Raw genomic sequence first — 27,945 nt, 5'->3', positions numbered from 1 at the left:
TGATTTTGTTTACTATTTGTTAAATTCAGATTCAGAAAAATTGTTATTCAAAATGCAGAAGACAGACTTTTATACCCCCCGAAAAGCCTCAACAAATAAACGACAAAACAAAAGTTTGGGGGATCTCCTAAATCTTTAAATAAAAAATATTTGTCAATTGCAATTGTCACAAAACTGTCTTTTAAAAGCCTAGTCTATTATGTCCTGCAGTATTCATTATTGAAATTGAATACATTCATTATTTTTCCGTTGTAAATGACGCAGCGAGCCACAGGTTGCGTGAAGAGAGCCTGTTGTCACTTCTGTTTGTGGACCCAAACGGACCCCATTTGGACACATGTGATCCATTGTCGTTGGTGAGAACCTGGACTCAGGCAGGACATTGTCTCTCCTCTTTTTGGAGACCAGGACGGCAACAAGAAGAGGCAGAGCCACGGTCCGTGTGTCGGCTCGCTGTAGAGAGAGAGAGGCCGCTGTGCTGTGTGGATTCTGTTGCAGAGCGTCGTTGTTGTGTAAGAGGCCTCATTGTTAACGTGACAATGAAGCTTATAGCACAGCTTGTACTTCCCTCTTAAGGATTTAACCTTTAATAAGCAGCTGTGTCACCTGTAAAAAAAATAAAAATAAAAATGATTTCACGTTCCATGTTCTGTCACGTTTTATTCCGTTGCTTTTCCTAATTTATTATTATTTATTTTTTGCCGGAGTATCGTTTCAGTACTGGTATCGAGATACTTCAGGCAGGTATTGTATCAAAGTGATAATTGTGGTATTGTGACATCACTAACAGTAGTGCAGTTCTGTGTCTGCACTGTCCAGTGCACCATTGATCAGAATATAAGTCTGAAAGGCCTTTTTTTTTTTTTTACAAAATGTTGGAGTTTGCGAACATGGAGATACAGTATTCTAATGCATATTGTATGGAGGTGATGTAAGACACTCACTGCAATTGTTCTTTCACGATCTCTCTTTGAGCCTGACAGTTTAAAAAGAAAAGAACAGGGACAGTCTGTTAACTTGTTCATTCATTTTTTAAAAAGCATACAGGAGCCAGCGTGTCACATTGTTGTAAATTGACAGAGGAATTCCTGTGTTGCTTCTTGTGTAAACTTTTATTGAAATGAGAACCCAGCTGCAGCATTGAGGAGGATATCTGTCGGCTACACTTTCAAACTAACAGGTATTATTTAAAAAAATTTAACACAATGTGTCCTTGATTGACACATCCCATTAAATACCTTTCTATTCAGAAAATGAATTCAGAAAACCTTCAATTTTCTAGTTGTTTTTTTTTTCCATTTCACTAACAATAGTATTTGCAGTCCTTTTTTTCTTTTCTTATATTGCCTTGTTCTTTGTGTCGCAGTCTGACACCCTTTACCCTTATCATTCCTCACGTGTACTGTGGGCGACAATCACGAACAAAACCCCTCATTAAAGAAAGTGCTTCCTCCAGAGTTGACAGAGGCACCGACGGAGAGCGCTGACCTTATTAGCAGAGCCTGGCAGGTTAACGCAGCGCCGTGCCATCATTCAGATCATTCTTCAGCACTTTGTTTTAGCAGCGACTGACTCGCCGGATCATTTCTACCTCGTGCCACGTCCTCTCCGCGCACACGAAGACTTATAGATCGGAAGTGTTCTGATTTTACCCATCAGACGGGTTTGTTTTTATACCGGCCCAATTATGTAAAGATCATACACAACCTGCAGTTCCTCTGATATGTCTGGATGATGATCTTGTGCATTTCCCCAAAAATGATTTATCTTTTGGGAATCTTTTTAGGGAAATGGTAAAAGTGATCTTTCTTACTCGACACCGTTGCTGAGCCACTCGACACAAATCGAAAAAAGCCACAGCAGTGGAGCGATCTCCAGGTATATAGTCTTCAGCCTCTCAAATCCAAAGTGACATATTGATTTATGAGACACAATGAGCCCTACGAGCCTGTCCTCCTCAACTCTGAGGCAATTACAGCCATATATGATACGTTGTCGTCCCAAAGATGTGCGGTCTGAGTGTGTGTTCGGCATAGGTGGCTCCCAATTCTGCACCGCCAACCAACCATGTAATCCTGCCAACTAAAATCCAATCCTTCTCTATAATTGCCACGGCCGGAGGGTGGAATACATAGATTAAGTTGAGGAGTCTACGTAAATAAGGCAATTGATGGGACAAAGAAGGAAGTCTGACACATTTTAAAATTATATCTTAATATAAACATTTTATTCAGTGCATTTTTGTGTATACAACAAATAATAAACAACTGGAAGTTACCAGGCAGCCACAACGCCTGCCTGTAAAATGTTGTTTTTATCAGCTTTAGCCTGGTAGTTTGGAACACATGATCCAACATGGGTTAATACACATAGCCTACATCATGCAGCTCTATACCAGAATGTCCCTGCTTTCTCCCATGCAACAGATAGTTTCACCTAATACAAACCACCTCTGGAGGAAACTAAGAAAAGAAAGCCTCCCAGAAGCATGTACCAGAAAGAAGTTATGTAGCTGAAGGGAAGAGTACCTAGCCCACAAAAAGGGGTCCTTTTTGTACATCATTGTGTTTGTACATGCCCTGTGCAAGAAAGGGAAGATGTTCATTTTTGTATGTTATTTTTCCTTCTTTTTTTTTTTTTTTTTCCACTTTTACAAATATGACGTGTCCTATAAAATGTTAAGCCACCTAAAAGTCCACAGTATTTCTTTTTTTTTTTTTTTTAAATATAGAAAATATTGTCACCACAATAAGTTACTCAAACACATAACAAGCATCCTGGGAAGGGGCTTGCACCATATTCCTATGGCGAATCAGTCAATAGAAGTCGACAAAACGGGAGGCGGGGGAGTCGAAGTATGACACAAGCACAGAGGGAGGAAACAGATCACGAGGACAAAAGACGGAGACGTTGTGACACAGTGGTAACAGAAGGGAATGGGAACACAGAATAGTCGTTTCAATCCTCGGCCATCGAACATATCAGCAAAAAGCACAACATCAAGCACGCTGCCACCTCCAAAGTCTTTAAAATCACTTGCTTTCTCCATTGTTCCTTTTTTTTTCCCCCACTAATCTTTGCTTTCTTTCAATAAAAATGTACAATGAAAAAAAAACAGAAAAAGTCCAGTCTTTATACTGGCTTAGTTTTCAGCGGCTTAAAGGGACACTCTTTCGTTCTGTCTTTGGTTTGCTGGAACCCCTTTCAGTGATGTAACAGCAACGAAAATACAAATACTGAACAATGGTAAGGGAAGAGAACAAGAGGGGACAAAACCAAAAACCAGTTATCAAATAAAAAGCTCTTGGCTAATTCAGAAAAATAGCAAAAAACCCAAGGTGCAGCTGTGGCATTTCTGAAAAGAAAAGAAAAACTGCAAGAGAGCCACACACTGTCCCTTTTTATATTTCAGGTCGGCTGAACATAGGCTTCATTTTCCCATGAGCTCAGTCTCTGAGCGTGTGCACTAGGACGCAGGAGAGCTACCGTCCGGCTGGCCACAGTCCCGGCAGCGCCAGGCTGGGCCACACCAGGGAGTTTATAGGCTTTGTATTCACAGAAGCATGGATGAGACAGAGATCAGGGCTCGTACTGTACCACCACAGCCTCGTAGACCAGCACTATCACCGGCAGCCCTGGACGCCAACATGTCTAACTTCCTGTCCCTGTCTCGACAGATGCACGAGTGCTTGGTGTCTAAATGACCAAAGAAACGTTATTGTCCACAGGAAATTAAGAAAAAAAAAAAGATAAAGATGAGCTAACTGGTATGTGATCATCACCAAAAGAGAGTGATCAAGGTCATAGATGAACCAAAGCAAAACAATATTTTTTTATTTTTTTTAATGTTCAGAACGGGTTCTGTGCTGTTAACTTTCTCGCTATTGATGATCTTTTTGATGATGATTGACCAGGATGGTACCTAAGTGTTTGCTATTGATGGTGTCTGCGTATTCGTGTGTGGTATTGTTGTCGTAGCTAGTCCTGAACCGGTGAGATGAGTCTGCTTGTGTTCGTGCTCTGCTGGAGGTAAGGTTTTCGTGGTTCGGCCCCAGGCCTCGGGGGGGTTTTTTTGTCGGCTGCCGGGCTACGTCGACTCGTTCTGGCTCACGGCTTTGCCTCCGTTGAGCACAGCGGAGGCACTCCGACTCTTGGTGGGCGTGCCGCTGCCGGACCGGGAGAACTCTGTCAAGTCATGGAGCGATGGCTCTCTGTACATTGCCACTGTGGAAACACAAAATAATTGAGAATCAGACAAACCCACCTTTTTGTGCTCATTTAGACGAGCAACGACAGAAATCAAGCACCGTGATTTGTAATCTACAAATGGCAACAAAGTGGGACGTCGCTGTGTTTTGGTTAGAATACTGTAGTTCTAGTGATGGCATAATGTGGGATCTTATAGTTCCATGCAAACTGCTGAATCAAGAGATGATAGAAGTAAAAAAAAAAAAAAAAAAAAAAATCCTATATTCACAGCTTCCATTATAAATTCAGGAGCTGCTAGTGCTCCAGCTTTGCTGTGTATGCAGCAGTGGCCCAATATGCGTCTCAGCGGCCGCTTTTCAGAAGAAACATCAGTGATCCGAGTCTTTGGTTTCAGGATGTTGTCAACATCCTTCTGCCTAGAATGCTATTTGATGTTCATTCCTAAGGGAGTGTGTGTGGCTGAAACAGCAAACCCAGTCCTTCAGACTCGTCACTTAGCCCGGCATTTTTTGGTCACAGCAGCAATCCAGAGACCATCCTCACACACATCAATCAATGGCAGGGTTTCACTGGGAAACTGCTGATGATTGATTCCAGTCTTGTTAGCGACAGTATTGTGTGATTATAATGGTGGGCGACTGACCTCGGGTCTATGGTTCCACCTCAACACCAGGGCTGCTATTTATTTTTAGACATGAATCCCCCAATAACAACCATCCATCTAGTACCTGTTTCACATTCCTCCACAAATGAATGACACACTCGAAGGACCATAGTACACTTGTCACACTCTTTGTGTCTTGCATCAATTATTTCCAGAAGACTTGTAAGAGGATCTTCCTTGTTTGGGGGGTTTTGAATGACGGGAGCTGAACTTTGCTTCATCCAGAGGAAGACAGAATGAGAGGCTGTGGGCTGAGACTCACAGACTGGAACCAGAAGGAGTAGTGAGTAATGGCTGGAGGAGATGCCGTCGCCAATACAGAGACAGCTTTTTAATTGGTGCCCTGTAACACCGCCGCCTCTAAATCTTTATGAGCCGCTGGAACAAATTCTCCTTTATTTCTCTCTCTGGTTCCTTTTGCAAAGCGCTTTCCAAACCACTAGATACATCTGGAATTTAAATTATGTACACGATTTAGTAAATATGGTGCATCACTGGGTAATTTAAAGTTTGTTCAAAAGAAGGAGAATTTCTTACATCTTTGGGTATTACAACAAACTCATTTTGGATTTGCTGTTGGACTGCAAAAAAATGCTAGATTTCTCCTTGGAGAGGAAATACAAAAAAAGATAGCTGTGGGTAATAGTTTTTGGAATCTGTTAGATTTGCCGTCTCACCCAGCCTACATCTACCCTCGTTATTCTCTTTCTCTGTATTTTTCTCTGAGCATGAAGCAAGGCAATCCCTCCCTGGTTATTGCTCGTAAGTGGGTTTGAGACCCCCTCGATGGCTCGGTTAAATGAAAGTGAAAAGCTATTATAGTGATCTGGGAGGGCAGACACAGATTTTTAATAAGATGCTGGCTGGAGGAGCTTCACCAAAGACGCAAGAAGGGGCAGCATCACATTGTGCAAATAGAAGAATTTAACTCCGAGCTGGAATGTCCAGCATTACAATCCCGCATGTGTGCTTTAGTTCAGCCGTAAGACAAACGTATATGAAACTGCACTGTACGGACGATCATAACAGAAGAGTCGTATATATTGAAATAAGAATATGAAAACAGAGTGGTTATCCATTTTCTGATGTCAATAAAAAAAATATACCCTTTATAAAAGTAGACTTAATGGCAGATCTGTTCTATTGGTTTGCATTAGATTGTCAGTATGCCTAATAAAATGGTCAGTAAGTGAATGTCAGTTAATATCCATTCTCCTCATAATGTACCTTCTCGTAAAGAAGAAATGTAGCAACTGGAGCAAAAATATTTACTGATATCAAAATATAACTTGATTTAGATTTTGCCCAAATCCACTGATCCTTAATAATTGCATGATCAACTATTTAATCTGGTCCTAAATTATTTTCTCACACAATTACCGTAGAACCAGTAATAAATCGATAGTGCCAGTAGGCAAGTTAATGTGCACACACACACACACACACACACACACACACACACACACACACACACACACACACACACACACACAAAATAAAGTAGTGGAACTATAAAAAGAGCAACTTGTGATGGATCCAAACTTTGAAACTCCGCTATTTAACGGTCCTCTTTTCGTCATTGTTTGGGCTTTTTTGCGCTGCAAGCCTTTTATTCCTTACTAAGAAAAAAAACAACACAGGGTCTTCTTTTATCCCACTGAAGTGAAAACAGACTCTCTCTCTCTGTTGACAGGTACATCTGTGTCTTGTTGAAGATGAAAGGTGGCCTTTTCAACAGAGAGACCCATTTCTGCCTCTCCCTTCCCATTCCTCTGTTCTCCACATTTGCCACACTCTCACACACATATAGCCTGGATGGGTGGGGTTCTCTCTGACTTCACTGTACTGAAAGCAAAGTCCCTATTCGAGGCATTAAAACATGTTGTTCCTGCTGCTTCTGGTCGAGGACAACGGCTCAGCTCTTCACTGTGTCTGCAGTGGAGTGTGACCAACTAGAGGAAGCTAGGTCAACACCAGCATCTCTAAGGGGGATGCTCAATGGCAGAGGGTCATGTAGAAAGCAGCTCTTTAGTGAAAGAAAAGAAGAGAACGGGGACGTTTTAATTAGAGAAACGCTTATGGTTTCCAGCGCAGGTCTCTTATTATATTAAAACAACAACTAGAAAAGTGACATTGCTGAATAATTAAGAAAACTTTCTCAATAGATTAAGTAGTTCCAGCAACTTTATCTGCCAGTATACTCAGTCAGAGCATGTCGGATGTTCGAATAGCTTCGGAAAGCCTCTCCGCCCTCACCTTTCTGACATGGACCCACTAGGCAAGAGTTTAAACTTCTCTCTCCAACTCTTTATTCATTCTTGACGGAACTATTTCTTTCAGTTTTCTATTATCCCGCCTCACCCATGGCTGGCTTTTCACTCCGCTTTAGAGTGAAACATTTACTTTTGATCTTCGCCGTGGTGGGACCAGGCAGTGTGTATCAACTAACACTCTTGACAGAGTGTAACTCGACCCCTTAATGGTGTAACAGTAACGTGGGAAAGAGGATGTGGGCCGGCTTACCTTTTAGAGGTTTGGGAAGGAAGTGGGCTGCTGGCTTGTTCTTCTTGACGTGGTTCCCCTTCATGATTTCTCCTTCCTTGTTCAGACCGAGGTACCAGCCCCTGCCCGACTGCTGCTGCCGGTATATCATGGAGGAGTATGTCACGTAATAGTTCTCGAACACCGACTCCTTGAATTTGCACTCTGGCGTAAAGTGTTCCTGCGGGGGGGGGGGGAAGGAGATACAGTGCATGGTAGATGTTGGACAGTAATTCACAAGGTCTTAAGAGTGTTTGACATCCCGGTATGAACAGAAGCAGCTGAAATGGAACAGTTCATTACTTGTGAGTGCAACTTAATAATGGTACATTACACTGCATCTTGGGCACGGAAAAGAGGGAAGAAGTTATCTCAAAGCTCTTAAAATCTTTGTCTCTTGAGAATCTTTTAAAACTATTCATTCCATTTACGGTCGTGAATAATGTAGCACTTTCTATCATAGATAACGGTGATATGACGGATTACAGAGGAGCATTAATAAAACATAGGGAGTATATTCTCATTTTGCTCCAAGCTGTTCATTATGTATGGGCAGTTCATTATCTTTCACAGTGTTGTCCGCTCTATGGGAGATTTAGTTGGACGCAATAATTTAGTACTGCCATTTCACTGATTATATTACGTGTTTAAGTACTTACTTTCTTTTAAACTACAACAACTGATGAAATACTTTTTAGAAGGTGGCTTTAATAGGCTTATATACAATCAGTGTGCATCTGGGTGGTGCATGCAAGGAGGTGTGTGTGTGTGTGTGTGTGTGTGTGTGTGTGTGTGTGTGTGTGTGTGTGTGTGTGTGTGTGTGTGTGTGTGTGTGTTAGTTATCTACCAATCTTTTAATGTTATCCAGGTACCTTATCTCTTTCACTAATGAACTGGCTGTGGGACGACTGCCCAGAGACATTTTGCTATTCATCCACCGGACTCCATGCTGTGCACGACTTCAGTATCCAGTGCCTATATAGGATTTGGCCATGAATGCTATAACAGTGAGGTTTATGTCCTCAGAGGCAAACATTTTGCGTGCGTGTATGTTCTTCGGTCTACAAGAGTGTGCGTTTGTCCAATTTGCGGATCTGCTCGGGCGGGTGAGTCTACAAAACATTCGTCGAATCCTTGAGAAGACCGTTCCCCCTGAGAGACATGGAAGGACATGTTAGTCAGCAGTGAACTGTTCTGGCCACGCTTTTACATTTTCATCATAGAAAACTGAAAATGCAAATGCCACCATGACAGTATCACACAGCCGTAATAGCCAATGGGTCAAACTGGCAAACTTGGATGGAGGCTTTTTCAGACCGAAGCAGGTCTACCCTGGATCAGTCCCAACCCAGTGGAAAAAATAAACCCCACCACTTTGGTGGGTGTCAATGGTGAGAGCGATGACGTGTCCCCGGGGCCAAAGGCCCACTGTGAGATCATGACGAACAACATGTCACTACCAGACAGCGAGTCATCCATAACAGCCTCTCTGGGTTGTTGTTTTTAACAGTTTAGCAGCATCACTCTTCATTTGCAGCGCTAACAAGACTGAAGTTCACGTCTGATGACGTGCTTTGCTCCTGCTGTTGAAGCTTTTGTGTGTATATACGATGCAGTTAAAACACACAAAAGCTTTGTAACGTAAAAGCCGTGAACTATAGGGCCGTATTTTTAATTACACCCCTTTCCTTTGCAGTTGAGAGCTTTCGTCCCAAACTTGCTCTCAGCCAGGCTGAAAAGAGAGCCTTAATATGTTTAGTAGTTTTCAGTAGTTGACCTTTTTTATTTGAACAAATTGATCTAATTTTTGCTATTTATATGTTGACTTGTTTTTGATTTGGTCACATCAGTCTGTGATTTCTTGTAAGCTACAGTATTGTCAAGTAATCTGCTAGTTTCAATCATTTTACCTTGAAACCTCAATGTCTTCTGTGCTCTCCTGCTCTGATTAGCAGCAGCAGCAGTCTTGGAGAGGCTGGGCAGCATCCGTCTCAGTCATGCACGGGCAGCAAGTGAAATCCAAACAACGGGCCACTCGGCTCTCGAAGCCAGGAGTTCTGTTCTACCTCTAATAATGAGCTTATGTGGATTTGGCTGGTTACATACAGATACAGGCGCATCTAGAGCCAAGATGGAGGAGCTGCTGCTGGCTGGGGTTCTGCTGTTTTGGAGCGGGTCTGTGGACAGGCTCACTCAGACTGTTACCAGGCGGGGCCAAATGGCAGGGGATCCCCATTTCTATTCTAACAGGACTGTGATAGACAGAAACATTCAGATTCTTTTGAATGGGCTCCAGAAGCGTCTCCTTCAGTCAATAGCATATCTATTGTTCCCTGAAACTAATCTCCCGGTGACAAAAAAAAAAAAAATAAATCTCACATCACTTTAATCATGACTCCAGTGCCAGATGGAGCGAGGGGGAAATCACTTTAGAAATAAAAAAGCAGGACACTATCTGCATAGAAATAATAAAGCAGTCGCGTCATCCCCCTCCCCCCACGGCTCTGTGGAGGTTTGACTAAATGGACTTTTAATGATCCCATTACACTACATGGGCTTTTTCCTTGAAATATGCAACTATGACAAGTCCTTGTCCAAATGATGCACAGCTGGCAACCTCACTTACACAATGTCCAGGCAAGCGTTTTTTGTAAAATAATATCAGCCTGCAGCTTTGTCTGAGTGCGCATAGTGCTATTAGGAGCTACGCCCCTTTCATATAGAACCAATCGGGCGAAAGGAAAATGAGATGAAAGCCTCTGGTGTGTTTGATACAGTAAAGATGTTGATGCATACGTGTCCCTGTTCGAAAGTGAATAGGAAGACAGTGGATTGAAATCTTCAGGGTATGTTCAGCTTCATTAGTTAAACCTAATACAGTGCCAGCGGCGACATCTAGTTTGAACCGATCGGTCCGGGGCTCACGGTTCGTTACACATTACGAACCGAACAATACGTTTGAATAATATTAAATTGCTTTTGAAGAATAAAATATAGCTGAAATTGGTGGAGCCACTGCGCTCAAACATGGCAACCCGCCCGACGTAACGCGATGCCCTTCCCTGATTCGCCACGGTCCTATCACGTGACGGAGGACTTTCCTTTTCTTATCAATGCTTATTTTGTTCTGTACAACTATGTACAACAAGTTAACACACATAAACTGTAAAGGAACAAAAGCAGTAAATGTTCTCCAGTAGGACAGAGACTTCAGACACCAGCAGAGCTACGAGTGAGAACAGACGACACCGAGGGAACGAGTGAGAGACGAGTGTTGACCACATTTATGATCCATAATCTAGTAAACCTTTTTGTGTGTAAGTGTTAATATTAAAGTAAATATGAGGAGATATCTACTACTCTACTCTGAGTGATAAACTAGGCTGTACCAACATGCTTAATGACATCGAGCCCCGTGACACTACTCCTTCACCAGCCCATTTCTCCAGACCATAATTCCTGCTTTGTAAAAGAAAACAAAAGCCCAAACAGAGAATCAAATCAGACACGCCCCCTTGAGAGTCTCCCCAATGAGGATTTGGCATTTCTGCTTTTTTTGCTGTATTGAAAACGTACCGAACCGTGGCGCCACTGTGTCGTATTGAACCGAACCGAGAATGTTGTGAACCGAGTAATGCTATAACTTTAATTTTGTTATCAAAATGACAACTATAGTCACAACAGGACATCAAGCTATATCTTTGTCACAGCTTTAGATTGAATTTTGTTAGACGCACAGAAGGTTTGCCTAAGAAATCCGTCTCTCCTTTCTGCTCATCTCTGCTCTCTTCTGAAAGTGTCTGTAGTTAAAGGCAGGCACATCTCATTTCAGTGCACTTCATTTCAAAACTTAATGTACAACTGCACATGTAGACGTACAACAATTCCTTTATACTTGTCTTTCTAAATTAAGTTCATTTGATCTGATGGGCAAAGGGCAGAGAGCGGTCTTACATTACAGCGAGAGGGAAGCCCGGCTGAAGTTACGGCAGCGTTGCCTGTGCTCTTTATGATCCAATAACTGCATATAGGAAGGGCATATTTAAAGGCTGATGACATACTGAAGGCCCATTTTTAATATCCATTAATGTAAAACACACCGACGAACAGGCACACACCGCCCGTCTGGGAAAACTCTCTTCCTCTATCAACTATCAACTCTTCACAATTGAGCAGTGGCGAGGATAACTGTGAACCGAAAATCACATTATCAGTCATGTCAAGAAAACGCGATCAATTATGATGCAAGCTCAAACAGCAGTCTGGTCGGCTTTCGGGGGAGTAATTACGCCCCAGTAGTGTTTTCCTGATCCAATCAGTGGGAGAAGAAATACTAGCATAATGGATCTGATCTCCTCTGTAAAGGTATTGGCTGGACTTTTCACAAGACGAGCCAAATCAATGCCGCACACTGCCCCCGTGTGTATTCAGCTGCCATATCAATACTAAGATGACACCAATTATGTCAATGGAATCAGGGCTGAGTGCTGTTGTAGTTTCTTTTGTCGACACATCAATGCTTTCGAGACTCACAAAACGCTAATTCTATGGCCGGGCAGTGAAGACAAATCTTCCTAAATCCGTCTTTTCAATGTCCCTGTCTTTTCAGTCGAGTGGAAGTGGATTAGAAGAGGCACCTTTTGCTTTAGCTGAAGATAAAAATACACTCATGGTATTCATTTGTTTGGGAATACATTGGGGAGCTTTAAGCTGGTAGAAAAGACCCTCGCAAATAGCAAACACAAATAGACACACCCACACGGCGTACATGTTGAAGCACACACACACACACACACACACACACACACACACAACACAAGCTAGTTAATGACACAGCTCATTGGAGTGGAACCTTACTACAGCAGTGATTATTTACCAAAGGCATTGTGCCTGCTAAAAAGCATGGGACAGCATGGGTGTGAGCCAACTCCACATCTAACAAGGCTGTACTAAAATACAAGCGCATGATGTACAACGCTATGAGGACTGGTTTGTCTGTTTCTATTGTTATTTGTGGTTATCCTTCATACAAGTTTAATATCATTTCAACATCTTACACAATCTCTGCGTCTTTTATTCAAGGTTTCAGTGACTCCTGAAGCACTAGTTGGAAGTTACAATTGATTCCTAAACCTACATAAAGAATGGGTGGAAAATACTTAAAGTGACTTGAGTGAGAGCGTAGATTTAATGCTGGGTTCACGTTCGTCTTCCTCATCATCATCATCGTTCTTTTGTTGCCTCCTGTGCATTGTTCAGATGACGTTACCTTTCATTTCAGATGCTCAGCTGGCACATAATGCATATTATTCGGAGTGCATTTGTAAATGAGTAAAGCCTTAATGCAGGGACTCTTTCACAGGATGCAGGACCATTGCAGGGGATTTAACTGGCGATTTGGGTCAAAACGCCTGTAAATCTCAACACCAACTTGATAAATATCTCCACCCCATGAGCCCTGAACGCTCCATTTTACACACACGGTCTAGACGAGACTCAACTGGAGCCTCAGTGACTCGCACTAATTCAAAATATGACCCACCAGGAAATTAATAACGCCACTTCAAAGGCACGGTGTGAGATATGTGGACACACCGCTCAGCTCGGGATCTAAAAATACAACCACACATCTATAACGTATAAAGAAAAGCTCAAAAGGTTTTTGTTCATCAGATTCTATAGAAATATTCAATGCTTTGCTAGAGACATGTTAGAGGATATTGGGAAAATCTTAGCATCTCCACTATGTTTTCAAAAGCAGAGGGCCAAACGGTGCAAGAGAGGATTGTAAAGTCAAACGCACATTAATTGGTTCTTCCTCTGCCTCACACTGACGCCCGTGGATGAATATATTTTCACTGGTGTATCCTGCCTCACCCACACATACAGCACTCTTTTTCTCTCTGTGTTTCTTGGTGTATGCTCTATATAGAACACACAGTTATGTACAAACAGATGCACATATAGCTCGCTTTATGCAATAAAAGACACTCAAATTACGAAGCTATTCAAGAAAATACACAACATCCGGTTAAACCCAACTATACGTTTACATTTATAATTCAGTATGCATTACAATGTGTGTTAAAAATGTAAATTGACTATACATCGTATGCATCCTTTTTATTATATCCCAAACATTCACTCACGCTCCCATTCATGCATGCTCTTAAGCACACAAGTAGAATAATGAGACGTCCAGATCCCAGCAGCAGCACTCCCCCCCCCCCCCCCCCCCCCTCGACACGTCATCTGTTGTCTCTCCGCTGTTGATTGGGAATCCCCCCCCCCACCCCCTAGCTGACCTGCTATTGGCTGGTTTAATGTGTGGCTTCAAGGCAGCGCTTCACCACAGCAGTGAGACGGGCACTATTAGGCAGCCAGCTACACATTCAATTCAATTCCCTCTCTAATTTAGCTGAAACAGAAAGCTCTGCAACCCATCCCCCCCAACCGCTTTCTTCCTATTTAAAACACCTACAGGATGTACTGTATTTCATGTGAGAGCTGGTATTTAAAGCACCAAAGATGATCTACTGTATGCAGCCAGCGGTATTCTTTATTTTTTTTTTAGACTTGCTTTTATGCTCTTCACTGTTTGATTGAGACTTAACACATGTGTATATATATCACAAAAAAGACAAGATATATATGAATTATACAATTAGAGATTACCACAAAAAAACATAAAATAACAATGTCAAATAATTACCAACAATCCAAAGTGTTAATAGTATAGAATATACATGCTCTAAATGTGATCACATGGACCTTGAACTGCATTCTGAATTTGGTGAGGAGACAGTTGAGAGAAATCAAGATGGGTGTCGGATCAGAGGAGCTGCTCAGAAGCGTTGTAGCAGCACTCTGAAGCGCTGGACGGGTGAATGTTCCCCATAACGTGTACATTATAATTTGATCTCATTTGCATAGCAGCGATAACATATAAACTACTTATTCTCAATTTAAATGAAAGCATATCAACAACAAAAAACAAGAGCAATACAAGTGTGCCTTTACTTCTACCTAGATTGGGAAAGGACGGTACATCTCTATGGCGAGGGATGCTATTTTTTTTTTTTTTTGCTGAGCCAACCCTTGTTAACCAATCAATTAACCGACAACATTAGTGCCTGCAGGGGTGCTATTGCAAGCCCCGTGTAACGTTAGCGGGTGTCCGTTCCGGAGAGGGAGAGAGTGTGTGTGTGTGTGTGTGTGTGTGTGTGTGTGTGTGTGTGTGTGTGTGTGTGTGTGTGTGTGTGACGATGAGTACGAAGTCAGCAGTAAGGTAATAGCTGTGTAGATATTTAGCGTAGCAGAGCAGTGTGTGTACAGTTTATATGTCGATGGAAATAAAGGCCTCAAGTCCTCAAGACACAGGAACAGAGCTCAGACTCACTTCAGGCAGGCTGACCTTTTAAGGTGGACCAGCGCTATTTGATTTTCAGCTTGTTTGTTCATTTTTAATATTACTTTTAACCGTTTAACTGTTAAAAAAAATCGGTCAAATTCTATTATCAACATCCCTACTATGGACAGCAGCTCAATTGCTTGTGCTTGCTATTAAATGCTGAACGACAACAACACTTCTAAAAATGTCTTCCGGTTGCGCTGCTGTGTTCAAACTGACCAGCATGGGCGATTGCAGTCTTCTACTAACATGTGTTATTGAAGGAACCAATGTATTTACGTTGTTTCTAATCTGCTGCCAGCATTCAGGTGTTCTAGCAGCTCTCACTATTATTCTGCTGAAATATTCATAATGCTGCTCACTGTTGTAGCTGACCCCAATACCTCAATGCTGAGCTCTAATGCTCATACATGTGACCGCTGTTCAGGGTGTTGGTCCTTTCAGCAGCGTTATTGTCGCTTCTTGGATCCCTTGAGAGCTCTTGAGTCTATTTCACAAAAATCTAATTGTATAACCATCTGCAATTCCTTGACGCAAGTGCATTTAACTGAACTAATGCATGGTGAGAGCTCATTTGTGTGTTTGTGTGTATGAGAAGAGTGAAATCAGGGTGGGAGAGAGAGAGAGAGAGAGAGAGAGAGAGAGAGAAGGAGCCAGAAGGCCTGTTTTCCTTCTTCCTTCATCACATTACTGTCTAACTATTTAATAGATAATTTGCCAGCAGCAGCTGCAAAATAAAAAGCTACGAGATCATTTGGGTTTCTTTGCTTTTTCTCAGCTTGTTTTCATCAATCCCCATTGTGCCTGCCTACTTAGACCTTTAGCACACAGAACAATCTCTACTAATTTGATTGTGAGGATTGTTTGTTAACAGTGAATGTGTGTGTGTGTGTGTGTGTGTCTGTGTGTCTCTGTCTGCACGCCCTCTGGGTGCACATCTTCCCCAGCGACACCTGCCACACAATGTGACGGTGGCATTTGAGGGGAAAAGACGAACAGGAAGTGGAACATTGTTCGATCCGCAACTTGAATTATTCATAAACTCGCACATTTAATCGAAGATGAAGCGCCAGCTGCCACGATCAGATATGTCGCTTACACCATCCTTCAGCTTTTTATTGACATTGAATTTACAACACTTAATTTATGACACTTACTGATGTGTACAGGTAGCCCTCACTGTTCATAGCCAGGTAGAGTTTGGTTTGCACCCCCTGGATGGCCACCACTCGCAGCCCCACTGGAATAAGGTTGAACATGGCTGGAAAGAGACAGACAACAGAGACGATTAAACAAAACTCGTACTTTCATCTCCATTAATACATTTTTTCAGATAATAAAGTGATGAATAATAAAAAAAGATATTATGCAGCCTCCGTAAATTCTCATGATTCTGTTATACTTGAGATTTATAGCACATACAGTACTTGAGTTATTCAGTGAGCCAGACACAGAGTTCAACTTGACAGAGGCAGCGTGACTACTACTGATATTTCTGGATTAAAATCACAAGTCAGAAAGTGGACAAATGTTCAAATCCACATTTCAGAGGAAGCCCAAGGCGCGAACTGTCAAAACCAAACCACAAATAGAGGTACGACATAAGCCCCCCCCCCCCCCCCCCCCCCCCCCCCCCCCCAAGGGTGTTTCAAAAAGCAAATGAACGAAATTAGAAACAAGAGATGAAAACAGAGACATTGTCGAAGTGACAAAGCAGCTCAGGCTGTGTGAAGTTTAAGTATCACAAACACAGTTTGGAGAATTCTTTGAGACGCAAAGAAATCAAATATGAAAACAAATGTTAATCTGTGCTATGAGGATGACCGCTGTTATCTGACAATGCTGCTCTCGCTGTGGGCCACCTCTCTGTACGTTGGCTTCATGATCACACACACACACACACACACACACACACACACACACACACACACACACACATATAGACCTGTCCCTGACCAGCGGGCTGAGTTCGAGTCGGGAGGCTGAGAGAGCCAGCGGCAGCCCAGCTGGTCAATGAGGTACACTTCTACCTAATTAATGTCAGCCTGCACTGTACACGTGTGTGTGTGTGTGTGTGTGTGTGTGTGTGTTTCATAAGAAGCTGCCAGGGAACCCACGGGCTGAGTAGAGGAAAGCACATGTACATCCTCCTGATAGTCTGTAGTTGTGCTTCTCTCCTTTTGTTCTGACTATTGTTGGACATACTGCCAAACAGGGATCAGCACAGTAGCAGGACAGTTACAATATTTATCTCAAGTTCCACATTTGATTGTTAAGATTAGGATAGGAACTCGGTGGTCGAGACATGCGAGAGGTTCTAATTAAACTTCATTCTCACACCCGTTAATCTGCCTTCACTATAGGTCCTCTTGTCAACCACTTAGTAGATCCCTATCTGCAGACTCCTCCGAGCGAAGTGCACTATAGATGCTTTTTGATGGGCTGTTTCATCTGCCCTTATCGCTTTAACACTGCACACATCCCTCTCTCTGGGCTTTCATTGTAAACAACAGCCACGGGAATGCGTAGTGTATTTACTTGGTAGAGTAAACAGGCATTGCCAGCGTACTCCTGGTTCAGTGAACCGCTGAAGTCCCAGAAGCACTCGTTTTGTAGTTCTCTGCCTTCTCTTTCACTCTGCTTCTCCCTCTCTATCTTTCCAGCTCTGTCTTTCTGTTTTTTTTGTTTTGTTTCTTCAAATATAATATTCTCAACTCTCTCGTCTGTTCTCCTTGTCACCGATGACACGTTTGAATGTATTTAACAGTCAGAGCATATCGACAATCACAACAAAAGTACGTCGGGCTCTTAGACGGATAAAGATCCCATGAGTCCGTCTGCCAGCACTTTAGGAATGACAGATTTATTGGATGGTGATCGGAAGCAATTAGAGAGTTGTCTTGTTCTTGTTTTCATGTAGTGATTAAAACCTAAAAACGACTTCTCCTTTCTCGCTCCTCTGTGCATCTTAAATCCTCAATTATATTCTCAGGTACGGTACATTGAGTTACGTTGTTAACTAACGTCTGCTCACACTTAAATTGCTCCGTTTTTCAAACACATGTGACAGTCTTATCTCGGTACAGCAATCAAAAGATGTCTGGGGAAAGAAGCGCCGCTCTCCACGACAGATTGGTGCGTCTATGTATTTTTTTTGGGTGACGCCTGCTTTGGCAGATGCTGCCGGTAAAAGGTACATCTCAAACAAATAACTTATATTATACAACCTCAATACCAGCAGTATTTAATGTGCACTGTGCAGTCATCTTGTGCATGTATTAAAGCTGACATACCAATGATAGATCTGCTGATTACTGACTGTAAATATGACTATAGATTTTGCAGTCATGGGTGGAAGAAGAACAGCATCCTCTCTAAACCCTAACATAAAGTATGATTTGTGTATGTACATAATTACTCAAGTAGTTCACACCAGCATTTACTACACACATAATTGGAAAGCGTGGGAGAGCATTCAACACTTCTGGTTTGGTAGTTTTCTTTCATTTTGACAAATGTCCTTCCAACTTGTGCTACTTTTTTGGAGCATTCTTCACTACTGCAGTGCGGAGGCGGAACAATTTCTTGCCAGAAATTCATGGTTACAGGTTTCAACTTTCTCCACAAGCATAATTCAGACTGATCCATCTTGGCTTTGCTGTATCTGCAGCTACAATGGATGGTATACAGCGTAGCAACCCTGAAACATCTCGCTACCTGAGCACTTTTCGTCTTTATAATGGCACCGTTTCCACTCACTGAGTCGTCGTTGTTGTCCCCCCCCCCCCCCCCCCCCCCCCCCTGTACTCCCACCACGATGCACACATAACACATCTGCAGTCTGCTTCATTTCAGAAGGATTACCAGCCGGCGTACTGATGGAGATTTTCAAGAGGGGGAAACTCAATTACTTCCTGGCTCCTAGAAGCACACTGAAGAGGATGACGGGGCCGCCGCCCACTCACAGACATTTCACTGCAGAGAGCCGCGTGGAATAAGAAGCGCGAGGACGCCTGAGGGACAGTTTTCATGATTGCCTGCAGGCTCTCTATGTGCCTAGAAGTCATGACAATGGACTAGTCACATTTGAATCATTTATCCTATCGGCTTCTCATTCTGGGAGCAGGCGAGATATGACAGAACCACAGATAAAAAGTACTGTGTTGTAGAACCTGTGTCACCTAGAAACACCTGAGCACACTGAAGAGGAGGTTCAGCTGCAGCGGTATGCTCCTTTAGCCCGAGAGCTAGAAATAAGGCGCTCTCTGCATGGATGTAAGTGTGCGGGTATCTATTCTACCAGTGTGATCTTCTCTGATACTTCCAGCAGCTCATTTAAGATTACCCTGCATGTTCAGGAAGTTTAAAAGAGTTGAGTTGAAATTAGTTTCACATTAGTAAGGCTTAAAGTAAGAACACAGACGTCTGTTCACTGTTTTGAAATAAAGGCATTGTCTCAAATTGTGCTGACCATACATTTTTAAAACTGGACATTTTAACAATCTTTCAAATCCAATTTTCTACTTACAAAGATGAGGATTGAAAAGCGAAACATCTTGGACGCGACTGAGAAAACTTTGAACATTGAACCGTACGCTCTTTCTTTCGAAGAAAAAAGGATTCACAGTTGCCTTACAGTAACGCTCTTCTCTTCTTTTTCTTCTTCACCCAGTGGGTTTGCGCAGTTGTGATGCAACACAAGAAAATGGGTGAAACAGTTTGAAGTGGGAGAAAAATCACTGGGATTCATCAGACTTATGAAACTTACCAAACTTCTTTATTGTCAGATCCAAACGGCCAAGGCTTCTCAGCAAGCTACTGTAGCAAAGATCAAATCCTTGTGTTGTGTGTGTGTGTGTGTGTGTGTGTGTGTGTGTGTGTGTGTGTGTGTGTGTGTGTGTGTGTGTGTGTGTGTGGGTCCTCTCCCACCATCACAAGACACCAGTAGCTCCAAGAGGACTGCGCTCTCCGTCACCATGGAGACAAGCGCACCCAGCGCCTAACAATGCTATTTTAGGAGCGGTGCAAAGAGCTTCACTCGTCCTCCTTCGCCAGTTCAGCAGCACTCTTTAATTTCCTTTGCCAATGCGGGACAGTTGTTATGTAAGTCAACGGAAAAGTGCGCCCTTGCAGACATGATGGTGAAGGACAGTATCGTGTGTGTGTGTGTGTGTGTGTGTGTGTGTGTGTGTGTGTACTTTAACTTTATTTAGGAAACAAATTCCAAGGTGTTGTTCTTCTTCGGCAACATCCCACGATCACAGAGCTGCTATTTATATGTACAGTAAGAGGCACACGCCATCTCCACCGGGGGAGTATAATTGAATATAGAGGTATTAATTCAGAGGCTCCAGAAGTGTTTACATCCGCTTAGTGTCAGGATTACACAGCGAGTATCGCATCAAAGGTTTTTCAGCGTGCCATATTTCTCTGGGTATGGGGGGGGGGGGGGGGGGATTTCACATCAGGTCACTAACCCGCTGTACTTTTCTTATCTTCAGAAGCGTGTTTATATAATTATAAGGTGGTCTATTTCTGCTGTGTCGCTACCAGACAAGTGGCTGTTCTGTTACTCTTCCATTGGTCTCCTCTCTGATTTGTCTATTGGAAAACAAAGAGCTGGTGGGTGTCATGGCGGTGATAGCGACGCATCGACACAGAGTATAGAAGACATGACTGGCTCTCACAACAGAGGCAGTGTGTAGGAGAGTAAAAAGACAACCGTCAGCAGTTTTTAAGGTTGCTGTGACTTAGATTAGATAAGATTAAACATCACTCACTAAAAAAAGTTTTCTCTGTGTTATGAACAAATACTTTTTTTTATCCGCAGGAGTGAAAATCAAAACAAGCTCCGTTTTGAACAGTGAAATTCTGCAATTCAGACGCATGTTGAGCGTTTGTAGTTCTAAGAAAAGCCAAGCTGCTCTGTGTCTCTCAAACTCATCCAAGGGTTCTGAATTTTATCCCATAATGTTGATACTCTGTTAAATGGTACAGTCTGTAATGCATCCTGTCTGTAGTACAACAAATTGACAGTAGCAAGGTGAAAGGTTCCACCCATAGCATGACAACCTATGATATAAAGAAAATATGTGAGTGAAACTTACTGTAGCCATTGTCCTCCTCCTTCGTTCCATCAATGGTTCCATCCGCCTGCAGCTGCAGGTGGAAACCTTGTCGACTGTACAGCTTAGTCACGATCCCCTTTAACTGGGGCTCTGTGGAAGCAGAGGGGACACAGAGACAGGAAGACACGAGAATGAAACACGGACTGTAGCAAGAAAAATAAATAAGAATGTACTCTAATGTCTCTAAAAGGACATTCTGAAGCTTCAGTTTTTTGGGTCACGGCTTGCCGCCGTTTTGGAACTTACAAAAGCCACAAAATCCGGTTTAGTCAAAGGGTAGTACGGTTGAGTGGAGATGAGGTGGGACAAAAAGTAGCAATTACGATGGCTGACTGTGATAGGCTAATGCACTTGTCAATCAAGCAAGCATGCTCATCACCAAAAACATGTCGGAAGAATGTGATTCAGCTATTAAAATCTGGCCCTTATGCAGATTCCCACTGATGCTGTAGCCTTTACACTGTTTATTATACTGGGGGTAAACAACATAGCAAGACGTCTGATGAATTGAAACAATTACATTTACGCTTTAGTGAGCTGTAAGATCGACGCATTTGATTGATAATAAGTATTTAATTGTCAAAATGGTAAGACCTCCGGTTGTATTAATGCTGCTGTGTCTACAGTCCATCAAACTGTTTGTCTTTTCTCTGCAGCGGAACAGAGGTGACTAAAAACGCTCCACAGAGATTTAGGACCACAGATGGACAAGAGCGAATAATATCACATTTAAAAATGGCTTTGGAGGCGGAGCTTGTGGTGACTGTGGTCTAAGATGGCCGAGGACATGTCTTGTATGTCAGCCCCTGTCCCCCCCCCCCCGAGGCTTCCCGTCACTCGCTGCAGGTGAACGGTTTCATTTTAGAGAGAAAATGAAAAATATCTGCCTTTGTTTCTTGAAAATCCTAATAACTTCTTTGGGACATGTACAGTTAAAAACAAAAATCTAAAATATAATCAATTCAATAAAATCTATGACTAGGATTTGAAGTCCATTAACATTTACTTGCAAATTATACAGCTTGTGATATATGGTACTCTATTTATCATATTTTTGACATAGTAAAGAAGGAGCTGTATTATTATTATTTTTTATCTGTTACTGATTTAAATTTAAAACTAAATAGAATTATTCAGTGAAAATAGTTTTACTAATCAAATGGGCAAATTAGACAATTAGTAGCAACATAGAAAACGACCCACATTAAGTCTAAAAGACGTTTGAAGTGGCAGATCATTTCATTTTGAAGTGGCCGGGCAGCCTGCCTGTGTTACATCAGTGTAAGACTGATAAGAGCTAAGTGCTCTGCATGGCCTGGTTCCTGTCCTTTCCTGTGGTCTACCACACCTTTCATCTCTCCTTTCATCCCGCTCACCTTCCAATACCACCATGCCTTGCCTTATAGGGTTACTTTTGGTTTATTCATTGTGATTCCATCACCAATATTGTAAAACGGTGTACTTTTCAGTAGAACACCTCCACTTCACATATGTCAGCATGTGAAGGTCCCCGACGATGTGCACACTGCGTTACCCGACGATGCAGCAAACTACATACTAGAAATGGAAATTAAAAGTGAGAGGGGTGCAAAGGCTTCAGGATAGTTCTGTTGTTGCTTCAAAAGCAACCCTCGCTTCCAGATGCATCGTACGCAGAGCTACAACAGTTGGAAATGAATGGGATTGAATAAAGTTTGGGAGAAAACCGATTTGAATATTCGCCCCTTCGTCGTCGTAATGTCCACACGCATAAATAAAGTGACACAATTATTAATAGGTGATCTTTGGGCCTGATGTGATCAGGGCAGATGTGCAGCTGTGGTCACATCTGCACTGGATTTGTCAGAGAGGCTTTAGGCTGCAAAGACAACACCTCTGACACCACTGCAGTGAGAGTGCTTAAAGAGCACCTTGGCTCACATGTATATAATACTTATATATACACGTATAATGCTCATCTTTTCAATTCTGACAATTGTGTATCGTGTATTGCTCGTTATCTGCTCAGCATTTTTTTTTCAGTTGGATACAGATCTGCGACAAAGAACTTGACCAACATATGAGGAAATAGAACTTCTGAGCGGAGTGTGAGGTCTGCTTCCAATTCAAAATGAAAGTTAAGACCTACTTCTTCAAATCTCTTGGGACACTTGTGTCTCTATGTATTTAAGTAGTCGACCCAAGGCTGCCATGTAGTAATATAATCCACTTTAGAGACTGATAATACAGAATAAGTTAATCACCTATGATAAACTGATCATCCTGTGTAATTTCAACAGTGACCCGTAAGTGACAGTGAAGTATTCGGTGATTTATAAAATCCACTTAATGAGCACTTTTGTGTATTTTGTCCAGTGCGGCCTGAATAAGTGGACAGTGAAGGATGAAGTATCTGTTTAATATATCCCTCAGCAGGCTGAGCTGCCAAAGGGGACTTCTCTGTGGACACACTTCACAAGGGATTCTCCCACCAACCCCTGGCAGAGTGATTCATCTTGTGAGATTTGCATAGAAATGGAGCAGTCAGTATATTCTCTGTCGTTAAAGAGTAATTGTTGAACTATTACGGCATCCTACAATAGACGGAAGACTTAATTCATCCCCATGAAATTTGCTCAACAGACCTGGTCGTCTCCTTCGCCTCTTCTTGGAGCCGAAGAGTTTGACCCGGGAGAAAACGTTCAGTCGGTTGGGTTTTTCACAGCTCCCTTTGGCTTTACTCGGGCTGCTGACGCAGCGGCAGGCATTCGACTTCTCCCGCTCCCTCGCCTGCCTTTTCTGCCGTATGAGGGAGCTGGCGATCGCTGCAGCCATGGCCAGTTTGGCTGCGCGCTGGAGACAACTTCAGCAGAAGCGTGAAAATGATCACCCAGAAACAAAAAAACTGGATTCCGAAAGGCAAAACGTCCAAGACGCAATCTGCAGTTATTCGTCAAATATCAAAAGTGTTTGCCAAAGTGGACTCTCACGAGTAGACGGTAGAATAGTCCCCGTGGTGCGGTAAAGCCAGTTAGATAATGTCCCAATTACTCTTTTTTTTTCTCTCTCGCGAATTTGGGCGTTATTCAGGAATTGTCCGTTGCGTCTCCGAGGGAGAAAAAAAAGTCAAACTTAACAACAAATAAAACGCACACGCTCCACTGTGAAGCCGCGCGAATACTTTCCCCCCTGCACGTCGCATGTTCCTCCAATTCTATCATTTCCTCTGCACCGCAACAAAAACGCACAACCCCGGTCTCCGTGAGCGGGTTCCCATCATCCCTCTAAAAACTACATGGCCGCGCACATGGTGCTCGGATAGGCAGGTGGTCGTGAATGAACCTCAGCGCGCAGCCAAAGGATGGAAACACCTGTTTGCAGACAGCGGGAGTGTTTGCAGTGCGCTCTCCTCTCTTTCTCTAATCCCCCACTGAGGCGGCCGCCTGTCAAACAGACTCAACACCGAGTTTTACAACACTAAAGAGATTCCATTCATTTTGTTCTCTCTCTTTTGGTGAAGCGGGTCAACGTAAGGCAACGGCAGCAGGCGCATCATTCTGGGTGCAGTATATCCGAGCACAGCGCAAAGCCTCCTGCTCAGAGCATCCCACCGACAACCTGGAGAGAGAGCGGTGGGGAGGAGGGAGAGCGCAGGGAGTCTAACTAGTGAGCCACAAAACTCAGTCAGTGTGCACAGAGGAGAACTACTCCATACAGGCCGTGATATGGAGATAATTCATGTTGCATATCAAGAGAAAGGGGCGTCGATGGCGTGGGGGCGGGGGGTTGGCAAACAGGAGGAAGGGGGAGAGAGAGAGAGAGAGAGAGAGAGAGAGAGAGAGAGAGAGAGAGAGAGAGAGAGAGAGAGAGAGAGAGAGAGAGAGAGAGAGAGAGAGAGAGAGAGAGAGAGAGAGAGAGAGGAATCACCTCCGATATATATTTATAGTTTATATTTTATCAGACGAGAGTGGATAAATATGGAAAAAGTGAAGAACTACTGGTGCAGCTCGGTCAGATTACGATTTTCAAAAGATGAATCCCATGTGTCTAACTTGTGTGAGGGCGAACGTCCAGCCGTCAAAGATGATTTAAAAAAAAAAATGTTATTCAACTTATTCAATTGCCCGCTTTAGCGTGCAGATAACTGCGAGGGATGAAGCAGCGTGTAGCCATCACCAGACGTTAATGCAAGAGGAGTAAAGTGGAATCAGCAGGGATTTAGTGGGATGAAATAACAAAAACAGCCTCTAGCCGGTGGATCATATACGGCATCATACATTCACTATCACTCAATATCACACACAATCTTAATACCCAATGCCGCTACTGACACATTATGAATTTACATAATAAAAAATGCCAACTTAAAAGAGAGAGAGAGTGGTCTTTTAGTGCTGTTTTAAACTCCCGAGCAAAAGTCATGTCCCGACACTGATGTCTGTGTCATCTCCACCAATGACTGCCGGCATCGTCTCTCGTACTTTCCCGCAGCTCTGGACTGAGCTCAGCTCACAGCCGAGCCAATGGTGCCATCTACAGTCGTCAAGCCAAACTGTCGTCGTCGCTTTCATTTATCTCTCCTGATTAACAATAAAGGGCAGTAACGCACCTCAAGATGATGCACTTTGGCGTTGATTGAACATGAGGCGTCGCTTAGTCTGAATCCTCACGAAATAGAAGTAAATAAAGGAAATACATCTGTAAAACTAAACAAATAAAATATAAAGCTCATGCACGAATAGACATAAAAGCCTCTAACCAAACGTTAAGACTCCAGAGCAAAAGATTGAAGAGATAAAGAGCTCAAACTACTTCAGCACCACGGACAGCTCCAAGGCGGTTAACTGAGCAGTTCCAAGAAAATCACAACTGCATCAATAGAACATATTAAAAAAAAAAACATCAACTACATGTTTACTTCCACTTTGGAAGCCTTTTCTCAATAACACTTACTATAAATATGAAGTAGAAACAAGTGCAGCGTGCGTTCAAAAGAGAAGACAGCAGCCTACCTGAAACAGCCTTTCTCAACGGGAAAGTCATGCTCGTCTACAGCGAAGCCGGAGCGGTGGATGGGATACTTGCAGTCCTTTTTGGGCGGTGAAGTGAAGGCGAGTATAGTCTACATTCAGCAAAGTTCAAACCACTGTCAGACAACTGTCAGAGGCGCAGTGGGAGACAACAGCATCGAGGCGTGGCCATCAACAGGAAGATCATTACAGGACATTAGCGACATGCCATTATGACTTTTCCAAAAATGCTCATTAAACATTCATTTAGAGGTCTTGTTGATCCGGCATAACACGGGCGTGTGTTTAGTGTATCGCGGGGCCGGGCTGGAGAAAAGTGATCGAAAATGCGGGCTACGCTTGTACTTCCTTCTTGGGGAAGGGAAGACTTCGCTCTCATATTACAGAAAAATGCTGTAAAATGATCCGATAATGCGTCGACTAAACTGGTTATACAGGCCGGTCCACTTTGGACCGAGGGATATATCGATGTACAATCAACTGAGACAACATGCATTAGGTAATGTGTTTTCACCAAGACAATTCTTTCTTCTTCTGCCTTTTTTTTCCTTCTCAAATCGCACAGTTAATTCTGAGATTGACCAAATATGGCATGATGTTTATCCGCATCTGAGCATATAATACTGTCAATACAGTGAAGTGTGGTCTCTTGGCTTGCTTGTACAGCTCAATGTGGGATTAATCCAATTATGTAAGGCATGCTATTTAATGTAGAGTATCTCTTTATGACAGATGTATTGCTGCAGTCAGTGCATGTAATGATAGACTACTATATAACGAGCTTACAGTAGGTACTTGTGAGGGTTAGTGCACTCAAGTGACAATGCTTAACTTTGAACACTAGAGGGAGCAAGTGGACAGGCTATGGGACTGGAGAGTCACCCTAAAGGGAAAATCCACCTAAAAACAAAACTCAAGTCACTTTTTAGACACTCTATACAGAGCTTCAGGACTCAAACCAACGATTTAATTAAACTTTTTCAGGTTGATCTATTGACATTAAATTAGCGTGTTACTCTTTGATCTTTGCCCGACATCACCGTAACATGCAAATGTGTTTAATTTAATGTAGAGCTAGTTGTGAATCAGAATATGTCCTCATATACTAGTAAAATCCACCACTATCCATAGAGCAGCTCCAGGATTTGTCTCTAAATGACTATATGTATAACCACAGTCGCTTCCGATGCCCTTCAGATTACTACCGAGCAGCAAACACAGTATTTAGTGTCATCTTTTAGAGAGCACTATATATGTATTTACAGCTACAAACACCTAATCAATGAAGTCACCACTGCAAAGAAAAATGATATTTAATTCAGAGATTGATGACATGCGGAAGAAAGCTATTTCTGTGATTGCGTACTGAAACTAGAATATACATAGTTCATGGATCAATACCAATATATTGACTTTGGCTTAAATAACACAAGGAATACTGTAGAGATAAAAAACATATTTGTTTTCCAGTTTACTGACGTTGATGTTCTCACTAATGGCATAGAGGGAATCTTTACACACAGTGTGAGAAAAGATGGTCACCAAATGTGTTTCAATGTTGAACTGGGTTTTATAGAATCTGTATTGTAATCAGTATTGTAATCAGTAATGCACAATTTCCTCTTGAGCTCATAGGAAACTATATCTAAGACAGATTCAGTAGAGCTGTAGATCTTCCACATACATAACTTGTTTAGTTACGTTTTGTGCTTTTAGTTAAAGGGGAACACCACCTAAATTAAGGATTCCAACATGGTATTTCCATTGCTTAGGAAAGTTAAGTGTTTCTTTTTTGTGACGTCATGGTCTAAAGTCTGGAGCTGCTCCATAGACGATGAGTGGGAGGCTGATTTTGTGGACCCACTGTTTGTTTACTTTTTGCTTTATTCTATAGCATTGTTCTCAGCTCTGAAACAGAACATGTGCTCTTATACTCCGAACATTCCCCAGGCTGCTCAGCGTCATCTCTAACAGATTTACCAA

At 42.6% G+C, this 27,945-nt stretch overlaps 1 protein-coding gene across 3 annotated transcripts in view; it reads right to left on the bottom strand.

Moving 5' to 3' along the window:
• Positions 1-1,975: 1,975 nt before the first annotated feature.
• The window catches only part of fgf13a (fibroblast growth factor 13a), a 68,621-nt gene continuing 42,651 nt past the window's right edge, over positions 1,976-27,945 (bottom strand). For 2 of the 3 annotated variants that reach the window (XM_068708143.1, XM_068708145.1), the window contains 4 exons: positions 20,933-21,043; positions 15,983-16,086; positions 7,397-7,595; positions 1,977-4,224 (listed from right to left, as the gene is read on the bottom strand). In XM_068708143.1, coding sequence (XP_068564244.1) covers positions 4,088-4,224; positions 7,397-7,595; positions 15,983-16,086; positions 20,933-21,043 — 551 coding nt within the window. In that variant the 3' untranslated portion in view covers positions 1,977-4,087. Of the gene's footprint in view, positions 4,225-7,396; positions 7,596-15,982; positions 16,087-20,932; positions 21,044-23,577; positions 24,654-27,945 lie in introns of those variants that run through there. The other variant, XM_068708144.1, reaches the window with a different exon arrangement.

This window comes from Cebidichthys violaceus, unplaced genomic scaffold, assembly GCF_023349555.1.
Source record: "Cebidichthys violaceus isolate CVI_PGR_0920_01 unplaced genomic scaffold, fCebVio1.0.p SCAF_134, whole genome shotgun sequence".
In the NCBI taxonomy this organism is placed as follows: Eukaryota; Metazoa; Chordata; class Actinopteri; order Perciformes; family Stichaeidae; genus Cebidichthys; species Cebidichthys violaceus.
The sequence above is the reverse complement of the archived record's forward strand: the minus strand, read 5'-3'. Positions and strand labels throughout refer to the sequence as shown.